This window comes from Chrysemys picta, chromosome 21 (genome assembly GCF_011386835.1).
Source record: "Chrysemys picta bellii isolate R12L10 chromosome 21, ASM1138683v2, whole genome shotgun sequence".
Classification (NCBI taxonomy): Eukaryota; Metazoa; Chordata; order Testudines; family Emydidae; genus Chrysemys; species Chrysemys picta.
In genome coordinates, this window is record NC_088811.1 from 18669946 (window position 1) to 18684549 (window position 14604).

The following is a 14604-nucleotide window of genomic DNA, read 5'->3' on the forward strand; positions in this document are numbered from 1 at the left end:
TGGCTCAGACCAGCCCCAGGGAGGCCACACACAGACTGACTGTGCGGCCTTTTGCTTCACTCAGGAATCCCGCCAAGGCCTCGCTTTGCATTTCCATGCCCTGAGCTGCAGGTTACAACAGGACAGAGGCAAACATGGGCTCATGCCACCAACCCACGCCAGGGGCTGCGCTTTGACAGTCTCTCAGGCACTGGCGATACTGTGTGATGGGTGTAGGACGGGCTTTGCCTCCTCGACCATCTTTCATCACTCCACTCCCCAGAGATGACCTAGGAAATATTCCAAATCGCTTGTCACCCTGCCCTGGAGGTTTCTTGTAGTTCTCTCCCCGCATTTGTTACTAAGGACAACAGTGTGAGAGAGAATCTTGCATCATCATCATTCACCCCACTCCCCCAAGTCAGCAGCAACTTTCGCGCCGCAGAACTTGCTGGTTGCTGGGGAGATGATTATGAAGGTAACCTCCACAGCAGACGTGATCCATTGTTGCTGGCAGAGCAGCCCAGACCCAAGAGATGGACTGCAATATGGGTGGATGCGTTCCTGCCACATTTAGGACCAAACATCGATAAAACAGCCCCTTCCCTTCAGCTGTAAAAATGCCTCACCTTTGGAACAACCCTGTACTGGTGATTTCCTCCCTCTTCCCCGGCTCTGTTTTACACTCTAGATGGGTCCGGCCTCGCGGGTATCTCCTGCCATCTCAGCTAGACTGTGATCTTCTACAATAGTTTCCCATGCAATGACTGTGTAAGTGACAAGGTGATCACTGCTTTCCTCTTTGCCTTGCACTGGTGATTACGTTATACGCTCTACTGCAAATGGTTCTCCTCTTGCTTATGCTGGTGTGAATCTGAGCTAGTCCAGTGAAGCCACCAGGACTACCCTAGTGTACAAGTGTAAGGGAAAGCGGGAACAAGCCCTTTGACTTGTGCACTACGACAATTAGCTGCTACCGCTATACAATGAATTAATGCTGTTGTGAGCAACAGGCACCCAGCTCCTGGGGGTGCCCCATGCAGGCTGCACTAGTACTGGAAGTTACTGGTCACTACTTGTGGGTGAGCGCTCAAAATACATAAAGAACCTAATTGAGCAGCTCCCCAGCTGGCGTAAGTTGGCACAGCTCCCTTTGATTTCAATGGTGTTTGGGCTATTGACAGCAATTGAGACCCACAGTTTCTTATCTTTGAGACATAAGACAAAAAGATGAATCCCTGAATGGCGAACCCCAACGGCCCTATATCTCCATCCTCCACTGCGGCAGAGAGGAAGCCAGTGTTCATGGCAGAGCTATAAAGAAAATGCTTCCGAGTTTATTTTTCTTTTACTCCAAAGTAGCTCTTGGCCATTAATTCGACTTACAGGGCTCGAGGTGAAAGCTATGAGTTACTTGTTAAATATGACACCCTTGGGATTCTGGTACGCTGCCACCGGCACCCTCCATCCTACTCTTTCTGGTCCTTGCTGCTCAGTCGTGGTATCTACACCACAGGTGGGTCATTGCTTGACTTTTTTATTGCTATTTTCAACATAACTTTGGAATTCCAACTTAAGTTCTCCTGCCAGACACCATCATTACTGATCAAGGTGGGCTGTAGCAGCCGGAAGATGGACTGTAAAAAGCTGGAGGAAGAGAACCCTAGATCTGGAAGCTGGACTGGACGGCTGGAGGGGAACAGCCAAAATTCCAACAAGCTGACTGACAAACTCAGCAAGATGAAATTGCTAAAAGACACACACACACACACACACAGACCCCCCACATTGTGTCACAGTGTCCACATTACTTTTTCACTTGTGACCTGCTCTCTGTATGAAGCTGATTTTTGCCACTAGAAGCATGTTTCATAAGAGTATGTTTTACACCCATGAAATGCAATTGTTTTGAAATCACCCCAGTGGCTCTCTGCTTTCCTAGGAGCAGACCCTAACTCCAGAAGCATTACCAGGCAAAGGGAGGGTGAGGAACATTGGACAGTGGCTCCTCACGTCCTCAGGAAGAGCTGGAGAGCTGCAGAGAGAAGTGGTGCATTATTAGTTCTTTCCATTTCTGTCTCATTCTCCGCTAGTCCCAGGTAAGCTGTCACAGTGACGCCTGGTATTAACAGACTAGAAAACATGCTCTTCTTGGATTGACGACGTGTGATTTTTGGTCTGGGGAAGATATGAAGATGCACCTTTGGCTGCCACAGCCCGTGCCAACTACAGCATCCACTGCTCTGTACAATCCCTTCTTTCACAGTGGGTGGGGTCAGGCAGTTAGATGCGTATAACGCCAGTTGGCTGGCGAAGAGCAGGTTTAGTGCATCAAGACAGAACATTGCCCAGTGGACACGATCATAAGTTCTTCCCAGAGCCCTGTCCGAAGGTCACCGACTCTGAGGGCTGCAGCTTGGCCACCACTCCTACTGAGTTCATGGAAGCATGTAATGGGTGGCACAGAACAGTCAAGCATTGTCTGGGAAAGACCATGCAAGCGCATCATGTGATCATTCCAGATGGTTGCCCCACTGGAATTTGCTGGTGGGTTTTCTACAGAGGCAGCTCTCCTCGCACTCAAAAGCTTTCCTTGTGCACAAAGCATCTGGTTGGCTATGGCTATACGACGCAGTACAGCCCTGTGCGCCCGTCCCCCGGGGCTGGCACTGAGCAGCCTCGTCCGATACCCTTGGGCGACACTGAGGAGCTCTCCCGTGTTAAAATGTAGCACTTGCAGTGGAAGAGAGAGATGCAGCATGAAAGCATTTCTCTCTGCTGCTCTGCTCACCCATCTATTATAGACTGTGTAGGGAGGCCTCCATTTTCCCAGTACGCCCCCGGCAAACACTAGGAACGCTCCAGCTGACACCACTGTCTCTTGTGTGCCAATCCTGTACAGCTAGACCACACCGTTATCAGGTACGGTGCTTGTCAAACACAGGGCCAGTTTACACACACCGCAGTGGAATACACACATAAAGACTGACTTGACTGTGCATCAGAACGCAGTGCGGCCAGCTGACACCCCCGGACCCCCAGGAGCCTACAGAACGCCTGGCGTTTCTCACCCCAATCATCAGAGACTGGGCCAAATTCTGCTCCCAGTGAAATCTGGAGCAGTGCCATTCATTTCAGAGTGCTTGCTCTGAATGGACACTGAGGCCACTGAGAACTATGGACCCCAGGCCACAGCACGGCCCAGTTACAGAGGTCCCCAGAATTCCAGTGACTGTTTGGCCATCAGGCCATGTAAAAACCAGGCCCAGTATCTAGACACATTTCAGACGAACGGACCCTTGAGAGGCAGACTTGGCATTTCAGGCTCCCGCTGCGGTAGCTGTGCACCGAACACACCAGAGAGAACAGAGCTAAGCAGAGGGGTGCCCCAAAGCTCACCGCGACCTGTCTCTCAGCCATGTTTTGTCTCCCGGTCAAATCTTAAGGGGAAAACGTTAAGTATTTTGTACAGGGCTTGACATATTTTATAAAGACTCCGGTATAAGCCTGCGTGGCCCAGGAGGGTACGCCGCACATAGGGTTCTATCCACAGCACATGCTTTGCCCTTTTGGCGTTAGCCACTGGAAAATAACCAAGAGCAGCTCCCTGCGAACACGTCTTCAAGGCCCTGTGCCACTGCCAAGCAAAGGTGTTCCTGTTCGAATGACGTGGTGACCCTGGGTGCAGCCCGAGGAACGCCGAGTGACACCGCACATGCCCAGAAGGACACAGGGTGATGAAAGCTACAAGAGCAAATCCAAGCGTTTGCTCTCTTGCACTGCCCTCCGATTTGTCCAGTGGTATGTCCAAGGACCGGGGATTGTTCTGTAACCAAAGCCTTTACGTCAGTTCTTTATAAACCCCCTGACTGCCTGGTCGGCTGGTTTGGCCTGGGGAAGGACCTGCCTGCTGTGGCGCCCTTGGCCAGCCAGCGTTTGCTGTTTTGGCCTCCCCTAGATGTGGCAGCTGAGAACGAAACCTTTGGCACATCAAGCACCTCCTGAGGCAGGGGGTGAGCATCTGAGTGCATGGCGTTAGGTATCACAGTGAATGATTTACACCCTGGCCTGGGACAGCGTCCCTACTCTGAGAAACCTTACGCAGGATACTGGCTGCTGCCCGTAGTGCATCCCCCCTCCCTCTCTCCGCTGCATGCACCACATCTTCTTTTGTCACAGCTGGTAGGGCTCTAAACAGTCCTGCGTCTCCAAAGGGCTCTGATCATGACCTGTGGAATGACCCCTCTTTCCCCATCCACAAAACCCTCCGTAACCCTGCCCCGCCCTGCAGCAGCAGCCCCAACTGGGCAGGTGGTTATTTCAGCCGGACACACGGCAGTTATAAACAGCTGTGAGGCAATGGAAATTACAAAATAACAAACGAGCAAAGAGGAGGAAACGTGAATATAAAAACTCTTGCCCTTGGCGTATTGTCTAGTCGGTAAGCTGCAATTCTCCTTCCACAGGGAGAAGGTTCAAGTTCTTGAGAGATCCGAAGCCTGGAAATGTCAGTTCCTTTTCATAAAAAAACCCAACCAACCAACCAAAAAACAAAATCCATCCCCCAAGCCACAAATTGTTGTAAACAAACAAAGTCAAAGGACAAATCTCCAAACAACGACAACAGAAAAATAAATGGACACGTCAGCATTTGTAATCAAAAACTACTACATACTGTACTTGGGAAGTCTTCTGAGAAAAGGTCATTGGCAACTAGTGAGGCGATCACTAAAAGTCTTGTGCATATGATATGTATGAGACAATGATGCCATTGGAGGGCTGGATGGGCAGACCCCTGGAAAACGCGTCACTCACTAAACCGTTCCATGGCAAGAGAAAATAAGAGCTCTAAAAAGGATTGGTTTCCCCATCCCCCACTCCCAATGGGTTCAAGGTTCCTTCTCATCTGCAGGAAAAAAGACTCTTCTCGTCTCAGTTTGTTTATTTTACAAAAATCTTCAGCTTTGCAAAAGTTTGCCACTTTACAGATGCGCTTGGTCCATTACACGGCAAGAACTTCTCAGCTCTCTCTCCCCCTGTGATTCGCCAGCTGGGGGCTTTCGGGGACGACTGCTGGCTGCAGGATGTCCCCAGAGTCACCATCCCAAGGGAGAAAAGGAGGAGCGCTTCCCGTGGCTTCACTTGGCTTTCATCTCCTTGACAAAGTCTCTTTGCTCCAGAGGTGTCTGAGGCCTGCTGAAGCAGCCTTGTGCAAGAAGGAAATGAAAGGATCTGCTCTTTTATCTCCCTTTGGAGACTCCTGTGGATCTCAGAGCCCTTTTCGAAAATGCTTTATTATTATTATTTTTAAAAAATATTTCATAGTTTTCCCAAAATATTTGTCTTCCTTGTTCCCTTTTTTCCATTGCTTAAATTCTAGAAGCTCTTGGCAACTTTTTGTTGTCAGGATGTTGCTTCCTGTTGCCACGATCCTTAGAGCAGCTGCCTGTCTCTGGTGAATGCAGAACACTCAAGAACTGGAGCTCGGACGTACAGGGGCAAAGGGGAGAAGGGCCTTGAGGAAGAGGAGTGTGAGGACGTGTGAACATCAAACCTCCACAGATTGGATCTGATTCATCTGTGCTCGCATCACCTGGATACTGTTCAGAATTTTCTTCTGATGGCCTGCTAAAGTGACCCCGACTCGCAGAATGTCCCTTTGGAATAAAAACAAACACACAAGAAAGGCCAGTAAGGAACCCTGTTCAGACACAGAACAAACCCATACGCTGAACATGCATCTGCAGCGCTTTCTTGAGGAAGCTGGGAGTCTTAGGGTTGCTTCTATTAAACTATTCACAGCTTAAACTGGATTTGGTCTCTCCCTCAGGGCCCCAGGTCTTTGTCTGTTTCTAAGTCTCTCCCTAGCCTACTTCTCCTAGCCTCTGCACTTCCTCTTAGATAGCTGCACTACGCCCAGGATGGTCTATGCCACACAATATATTCAGAACTGACGACTAACAGCTCATTCCCATGTTCAGAACTCTGCAAATCATTGAACCGCAACAAATGACGTGAATTTGTTGCTGATGAAAGGTGGAGGACTGACAGCCCTGGAGGATAGTTCCATCAATGGCTATTAGCCAAGATGGTTGGGGATGTAACCCCATGCTCTGGGTGTCCCTATGCCTCTGTTTGCCAGAAGCTGGTACTGGACAACAGGGGATGGATCACTTGATAATTGCCCTGTTCTGTTCATTCCCTCTGGGGCACCTGGCATTGGCCACTGTAGGAAGACAGGACACTGGGCTAGATGGACCATTGGTCTGAGCCAGCGTGGCCGTTCTTATATCCTCTCTCTCATCACATTTCTGTCCTTCAGTTTTCACATCCATAACATGGGGATCATGACACCGACCTTTCTTTGCACGGCACTTTGAGGTCTCTGTATGGAAAGCATTACATTATTATTCATTGTTATTATCGTCCGGGTATCCTTATGGGTCCCATTGCCATACTGTGCATGAATCCGACGGAAGCTGCCCGTGCTTCCCCTATTACTGTACCTCAGCTCCATCCCAAGCTGGTCTTTTGCTCGTTCGCTTCTCTAAGGAGAGTGCCAACAAGGATGGCCAATTAGTGCCAGCGGAGGAGATCTTGTGTGTGGGCACCCAGGACCTTCCCACTAGGACTGGGGCCGGCAACTCATTTCACACAACCACCTGGGGTCACTGCCAAGCTGCTGCATCCCGAGTCGGGCAAGGAGGCTCCTGTCCCCTGGCTAATCCTGTCTATTTCTCCTGGCCAGGATTTCCACAGCCTGAACCATTGGCTATTAGCGGACTGGTTTTATCAGAAAAAGTCGTGCTTGTGAATTCGATGCCCTAGGCCCTACACAAATCCCAGTGACGCAGGGGGCTGGCACTACGAAGGACGTATTACTGTAGGCGGGGAATTCACCGCTGTCAATCAGACGCTCTCCATTTGACTGTTGTCACACCACCGCCTGGACACGTAGGGGCCCAACACGAGTGACAAACGACTGCAGGACAATTCCTCCAGCACAGGAGCCATGGAGGCCTGCTTGCATGGGCCCTTTTCTACCTCCAGTCACAAGCCAAGGGTGAGGGGGGCAGGAGAGTCATGTGCCAATAGCAGAGAACGGAGCAGGCTGCCCCATGTTAAAGCAGCTCTGTGCCTTCTGAGACAGCCCTATGTGTGAGACCCCAAGGCCCCAGCAGCCCTGGTATTCCCCAGACTCTCAGACAGCATCCTCTGTGCTAACCTCCAGAAGGAAATCTGGCTTCCGGGTGGTGGGCTCTGCAAGGACCTTCCCTCCCTTCCTGCACAGACAGATACTGATGCTCAGACTCCCAGCCCCTTTCATTGCACCACAAGACCCAAAACAGGCCTCTCTAAAACCCTCAGCTCCCAGCCCCGCCCCCCAGTCTTTGCTCTCCTGCTGGAATCTGTGGGGTGGGTAGACTTGCTCAGGGAACTGTCCGCTCCCACCTCTGCTTTCCAGCTGACGTGTTGATGAGCAATCTCATTTCCTGCCATGTTCATAGGGAGAGAAAGGGTGTTCCTCTCACAGCGCATTTTGATATTTCAACCTGTGGTTTCATTCTGATTACACACCAAACTCCAACATTTTGAAATTCTCCCCCAAAGGGAATGGAGCCACGCTTGCCGCATGGGCTGCTCTAGAGCCCTGGCTAGGATGCAGTGGGTGTGCCAGGCTTTCCTGGAATCTGGAAGCTGCTGAGGACCCAGGAGGCGAACCTGGGGGGGAACTCAGCAGGTTTCAAAACCTGCCTGGGCAAAGTCAGAACTTTGGCAAAACTGAACCATCCCCATGAAACGTTTCAAATTCACTGCATCAGCGACCGGCTCTGTATATACGGTCACCTGCAGCTTCCCTGCCCAGAGACGTGGAGAAGGCTGAGTTTGGGTCTGTTTTTATTAGACACGCTGCAAACACCAGTCACCTGTTTGGCAGAGCTTTGGGGTCATAGTGCTGACATTGTGTTCCCCGGCTTGTGAACCAGAGCTCCTCCCCTCCCCAGAGCCTCCCTCTCTCCCTCCTTCTGCTGCTCTGATTGTCCTAGGGCACCTTTACTGTCGTTTCTAAGCTCCGCCTGGAGGCTTCATAAGCCATCTCTAGCAGCCCGTGGAGCTGCTGTGGAGACACGGACACATTCGGAACGGTCCTATGGCTATTTCCAGGCAAAGAACAAAACAAAAAAACCCCAAACAGAAAAGGTCAGTTTGGCTGGTTTCGACTGAGCTCACCTGCAGGCTGACCTGCCCCAGACCCATAAGAAAACAAAGCATTCCCGTGCTTCCAGACGGCTTTCCCGCATGGGTCATTCATTCCACTGTCTCCAGCAGGGCCTCCAAAGTTCGATGCACCTAGCCACAAATCTTTTAATAGACGCATCGAGGCCCTAAGGGATTCCAGCAGCCCGCAACCCACTGGAGCTGGCATTTCAGCAGCCTGCTCGTCCCTGGAGAGCCTGCTACATTTTTGTGACTGTTGGATGGGGGTGAGGCGCATACCCTTGTTTCAAATGCGTGCAGGGTTATTTGGAACGAACGGGAGACCATCCTGGCTCTCAGAGACCTTTTTCAGGCAGCGACTTGTATGCAATATGCAAGAGCTTGTCAGCAATGGAGCCACTGGGGTCATGGCATCCCAACGTGCCCTCCAGTGGCAGGGGAACTGCCTGGTGCCCGCCTGTAATCTTTACTGTTCCCCCTTGACATTGTTGGGCTAGTTACGGGGCTTGGAGAACCTCATGCAGAACTGCATCTTCATAGGAGGGAGAAAACCAATCGGATAGCATGGAGATGAATGGTGTAGAAATATCTAGTAGACAGATACTCAGCCCATGGATTAAAGAGGAAAAGCGGGACTGGAAAAGATTAGAAATGAACGGGGGGCTTCTTTTCTTTTTCTGGCACAAAATTATTCATATTACCTAACGATAAGATTAATATAAAGCTCAGAAACCTCAAATCTGATAATGGCCAATTGTTGCAAGATCCCTGAGGTCTTTGCTTCGGTTCTGTGACTACTGCTCTTGGCACTTACTCCATGGTCATCTGTGACACCACGTCAAAGGTGGCAAAGCCAGTACTGGCAAAGCTCTCCTTGTACTGGCCCATCTTGATGGCATCCAGCCATTCATCCACTGTGTTGAAACTGGTGTAATCGGGGATTGTGCGGTCCAGTAAAGGGAGGTTAATCCTGAAAAAGAGAGAGAGAAAACGAGCAGAAGTTAGTGGCAGCCTGGGAGGGGCTTTCTTTACCCTTGGCTGGCTGTGGAAGATGGGGCAAACCCTGGAATGCACCTGCAGCAAGTCCATTCACCGTCTGTCCCCGTGTAGATGACTTTACCCAAGTGTGGACCAACAGTACAGAGTGAGTTTGCGGGGCTGGATAAAATGTTACTCTTCCCTCCCCCTTAGCAGCTCAAATCTAGATTGATCATAGGGAACAAATATTTAACAATGGCCTCTTTAATCTAGCAGAAAAGATATAACATGATGGAACATAATGGCTGGAAGTTGAAGCTAGAACAATTCAGACTGGACATAAGGGGTAACAGTGAGAGTAATTAACCCCCACTGGAACAATTTACCAAGGGTTATGGTGAATTCTTCATCACTGACCCTTTTAAAATCAAAACTGGATTTTTGTCTACACAATGTGTTCTAGGAATTATTTTGGCAGTGACCTATGATCTGTGTTATACAGAGGGTCAGAGAAGATGACAGAACAAGGAGCAATGGTCTCAAGTTGCAGTGGGGGAGGTTTAGGTTGGATATTAGGAAACACTATTTCACTAGGAGGGTGATGAAGCACTGGAATGGGTTCCCTAGGGAGATGGTGGATTCTCCTTCCTTAGAGGTTTTTAAGGTCAGGCTTGACAAAGCCCTGTCTGGGATGATTTAGTTGGGGATTGGTCCTGCTTTGAGCAGGGGGTTGGACTAGATGATCTCCTGAGGTCCCTTCCAACCCTGATATTCTATGATTCTATGATCACAGGGGTCTCTTCGGGCCTTGAAATCAATGACTATTAATCTAAGCATATGATGGGGATCTGGATGCTAACCCCAGTTCTACCACTGATTTACTATGTGGTCGTGGGTATATTGCTTCCCTTCTCTTTCTCAATTTTCCCATTTGTGAAATGGGGACAATAGTACTGAACTCCTGGGGGGGGTGGGGGGTGTCGAGAGGCATGTCTGCACAGGGCTCTGGGGAGCTCAGCTCAGAGGAGCAGTAGACATGAATACAATTGTTATACCCCTAAAGGGGATCCCTAGTTTTAGTTGTAACAAAGCAGACCTGTGGGGACAACAATTCATAATGACAAGTCAGTAGCATCTGCAAAGTCACTCACATCCTACTGCCTACCCACACTTCCGTCCCCTGTCTACACAGTATCCTGTGGCTCCAGCACCCTCTTTCTAGCTCTTCACAGATGTATTTGTCAGAGCAGCACTTGACTGGATACTGGTGCCAGCCCGTAATGCTATCTGTGGGGCTGCGGCCGCGTTTAAGCGAGCTCCCCCCAGGCCAATCACTAATGAGGACTGATGTTGCAGAGCTGCAGATGTCCTCAGCTCATTAAGGCCTTACTCCCTTTGTTTTGCTCTGAGAAGGGGCCAAGTGCCTGTGAAGTCCGTATTGTTACTGGCAAACAGATCCGCCTGGGAAGTGCCAAAGTCTATTTGCTCCTTCAGGGAGCCTGGTGAGGTTAAGTGGCTAGGTGGCTCTGAGCAGGGCTAGCCAAGCACTTCCTCTCAGGGGCGGGAGCTGGGGGCTCTTGGGGCACAGGGAAGAAGGAAAAAACGAAAGTGAGGGAGCTGCAGAAGTCCCACATGGCAGCTGGAACGCTCCAGCTCCTCGACTGAACCAGCTCAGGTTTCCTCCTGGTTCTTGCCCAGCTCAGACCTCCGTGCCAACCTCCCTCTCCTCCCCAAACAAGACATCCAGCCCCAATACCAGCTGCTCCCTCATGACACAAAATCGGAGTCGGGAAAGTTCTGTTATTTCTGTAAAAGAAATGAACCCTCCCTTTTCCTTTTCAGCTTTTTGCAAACCCACCCCGTTATCAAGGGCCTTTCGTCTTACACCTGGGCCGGGACAGGTTGAAAAGGCAGCACGCTGTCACAAACGGTATCTGGATTCCTGACACTGCACGTGTCTCCTCCCCAGGATATTTTCTACACATGCTCACCAGGAACTCGAGCTGTGTAATGGATCCATTGCTTGGCAAAGGCCAGTGTCTGGACTAGAACCTGGGTCCTTGGTTTTCTAAGAGAGCTTAAAAATGCTGCCCAGTGAGCTGAAGCCTGTGGAAACCTCTTTCTATTCTCCCAGTTTTCTTTAACGCATGGCTCAGGACATGTTACAGAGGAGGACGCATCCGCTCCAATCACCGGAAGGCACCGCTACCCGTAGCCAATGGAAATGGCCAGGCATACTTTCAGCTGAATGCCTGAGATTTCACAGTCTGGTGTGGACACACGGTACCTGCCACTGATGGAGTTCCCTTTGAACGAGAAGCTCCAGGGTGGCAGAAGAAATACCTACCCGGAGGAGAGGGGTGCCATGGCTTTCAGGCTATTGGGGTTCCGGATCATTTTGTCCAACGTGTTGACAATCTGCCCGAATTTGGGCCTGTGGTTCCGGTCCTTCTGCCAGCAGTCGAGCATTAGCTGGTGCAAGGCGTTGGGGCAGTCCATGGGAGGGGGCAGCCGATAATCCTGCTCTATCGCATTTATCACCTGCAAGACAAGCCGCAGCGACAAGGTCAGTGCAGTGGGAGTAGCCAGGAGGAGGGGGACAGCGCAAATATCACGTGCCAAAGAAGTGCCCGTTGAATTGGCATTGTTCATCATCTCGGCTTCAGGGAGTGACAGGCATGGACAGCCTTCGCCCACAGGGGCCCTGTCCCTCTGTCGCACTGAATCGCTTGTGAGGTACCTCTGCTGGCACATGCAGGCCACTTACTTTCATGGTAATGACACCCAGGGTGGGACGGAAACACCTGGTTTGCTCCCTGGCCCCATCCATGGAACGGAGCCTGAGGCGCAGACCTGGGCTACTAATGGGGCAGCTCTGGCACATGGCCGCTCCCCCCCGGCTGTGTTTTCTGCTCCCTCCAGCCGAACGGTCCCCAGCCTGGGCTGTACTGACCACTGCCTCCCACTCAGCTGTGTGCACTTAGGGTATGTCCGCACTGCAGCCAGACGCCCCTGGCTGGCCTGTGCCTGTCGACTCAGGGGCTGCAGGGCTGGCTTGCGGGACTCAGGCTGTGGGGCTCTTTAATTGCAGTGCAGACTTCCAGGGTCAGGTTGGATCCCGGGCTCTAGGACCCTGTGAGATGGGAGGGTCCTAGAGCAAGGGCTGCAGCCTGAGCCTGGCGGTGTACACTACAATGAAACAGCCCTGCAGCCCACGTCCACTGGCATGGGCAGTGTAGACACACCAACGTGGGTAACTGAATGGGGTGGGGGAGGAAGCAGTGGGTCACCAGGCCAGAAAACCTGTCACAAAAGCCTGCAAGAACACGGCTGGCATATAGGCTCGTGCTTAGGAGCTGCTGCTCGTTGCCTCTTTGGCTTCTCCATGTGCCCATGGAAGATGCTGGGCCTCTCCATGCATATACTGTACCTACATGCATCCCCAGGCCCAGCCGGCCTTCCCCCAGGGACATCCTGCCCCTTTCCTCTGCCATCATTGGCAGTGTCTGGCACCTGCAGCTGCCGCCCTGGCCAGGGTGCGCAGGAGGAAGGAGGCTGCTCTAAGACGGTATGGTCTGCTCAGAGGGCAGCCTGTTCCTCTCACAGCCGTGCAGTGAGGAAGGCTTCTGGGAAGCTCTCCTCTCCTCCCCCCGGGCGTCCCCTGCGCTGTGCTCTGGGGCACGGCACTGGCTGGTCACCGACACGACAGGAAGAGGAGACAAAGCAGTGAGCACTACGGAGCAGGCTGCTCTGGCTCCGGACAAGAGCCCCTGGTGCTGACCAGAGACTGCAGTCAGCTACTGCACTTGCCGAGCAATGAGAGGGAAGGAAGAGCTCACCCCAGAGAAGGTGACAATGGGAAGGTCACACACCTAACGCTAAGGATTGTTTAGCTGCATGAGAACAGCAACTCACCATATGCAATGCAGCACAATACAATGCAACTCATTCCCTGCTGTGGAGAGAGACCCTGAATGAGAACAACGGGGATACAGCAAGTCAGGATTCAGGCAGAGCCGTGTGGGGAGCCCAGAACTGGAGTAGCAGTGGAAGGATGGGAGATCAGATCCAAGGTACAGGGTCAAATACGTGTGTGCACGCACTGACCTGCAAGGTGAGGCTTGGAAGAGCCGGGGGCTGCCAGTCATAACTGAGGGGCATTGGCAGAGCTGGGGGTGTGTAAGGGGAATCCAGAGCTGGAGTAGCAGGCAGGCTACTGGTCAGGATGGAGGGGTACCACGGAGCTGCACATCTCTGTGTTGAGCCAAGGACTGGAATAGCAGGGAGCTGCCAGTCAGCACTGAGGGGCATTGGCAGAGCCCCGGGCTGGGTGCAGGGTGCGGCTGAGGTGCCCGGACAGGGCTGCATGCAGGGAGAGCTCAGCGCTCACGCCAATGCTGCTGGGAGCCTCCTTCCATCCTCACAGGTGCTAACCTGTGTCTGGACCCACAAGCCCCTCGCCCACCAATCCAGGAAGCAGCATTGGCCAGTGGGAGGAGGTGCCCGCTCAGCCTGTCCGGGTCTAACCTGAGGAATCGCTACTGGGCTTTGTGCGGCTCTCGGCTCCTGGTCAGGGGCTGGAGAAAACCCTCTCCTGAGAGATGTGACCTGTCCCCTCTCCCCACGGCTGGCGGATCCAGCCGAGACAGCAAGGAGGGAAGGGGGCACACAGGGGGAGTGGGGCTGGGGACAGTCATCACACAGGCAGCAGGCATTGACCCAGCAAATCCCCAGTAAAGCACCGGCCCAGCTGCCAGCCCTGAGCTCTCTGCCTCAGCTCCTCTTCCTGCTCCTCCTGGCTCTCACCCCCTGGACTCAGGAGGCTAATCTGCAGCGAGCAGACAGCGCGTCTTCAGCTCACGTGAAGGACCTGGAGCAATTTGGAGCAACGTCTAAGGTTCTGACGTTCGTTTCTATCTGCACTGGAATGAAAGCCAGGTCTTTTGACTGGAGCTGCGGAGTCTCGCTTTGGGAAGATTTTTTGGGTCCAGGGCTCTGCGGTCACTTCTGACCAGACGGATACTAACTAGGGCGCTGGTCTGGGATGTGGCAGACCCAGCTCCAAAGGCCTACTCACCCTGGTTCAGAGCAGAGCTTCTGTCACGGATTATGCTGAGTCGGGCTGAGCAGGGACTCAAGCCTGGGTCTCCCACGTCCAAGGCCAGTGCCCTAACCACAAGGCTACAGCCTGGTCAGAAGTGAGCCACCTCTGACTGCCCGAAGCTGGGACTAGACGACAGGGGTTGGCTCACTCAACAATTGCCCTGTTCGGTTCATTCCCTCTGAAGCACCTGGCATTGGCCACTGTCAGAGACCAGATACTGGGTGAGATGGACCACTTGCCTGACCCAGCCTGGCCGTTCTTAAGTTCTTATAGAGCTCTGGACTGGTGAAAGCTGACACGCTTCTGAACAATGTTTTGGCTTT

The 14604-nt window shown here is 52.2% G+C and overlaps 1 protein-coding gene across 5 annotated transcripts in view; it reads right to left on the reverse strand.

Annotated features, from left to right (window-relative positions):
* Positions 1-4611: 4611 nt before the first annotated feature.
* Positions 4612-14604, reverse strand: part of EPHB2 (EPH receptor B2) — a 248857-nt gene continuing 238864 nt past the window's right edge. For all 5 annotated transcript variants that reach the window (XM_065575310.1, XM_042852985.2, XM_042852983.2 and 2 more), the window contains 3 exons: positions 11525-11718; positions 9014-9169; positions 4612-5636 (listed from right to left, as the gene is read on the reverse strand). In XM_065575310.1, the coding sequence (XP_065431382.1) occupies positions 5528-5636; positions 9014-9169; positions 11525-11718 (459 nt within the window). In that variant the 3' untranslated portion in view covers positions 4612-5527. The remainder of the gene's footprint in view (positions 5637-9013; positions 9170-11524; positions 11719-14604) is intronic.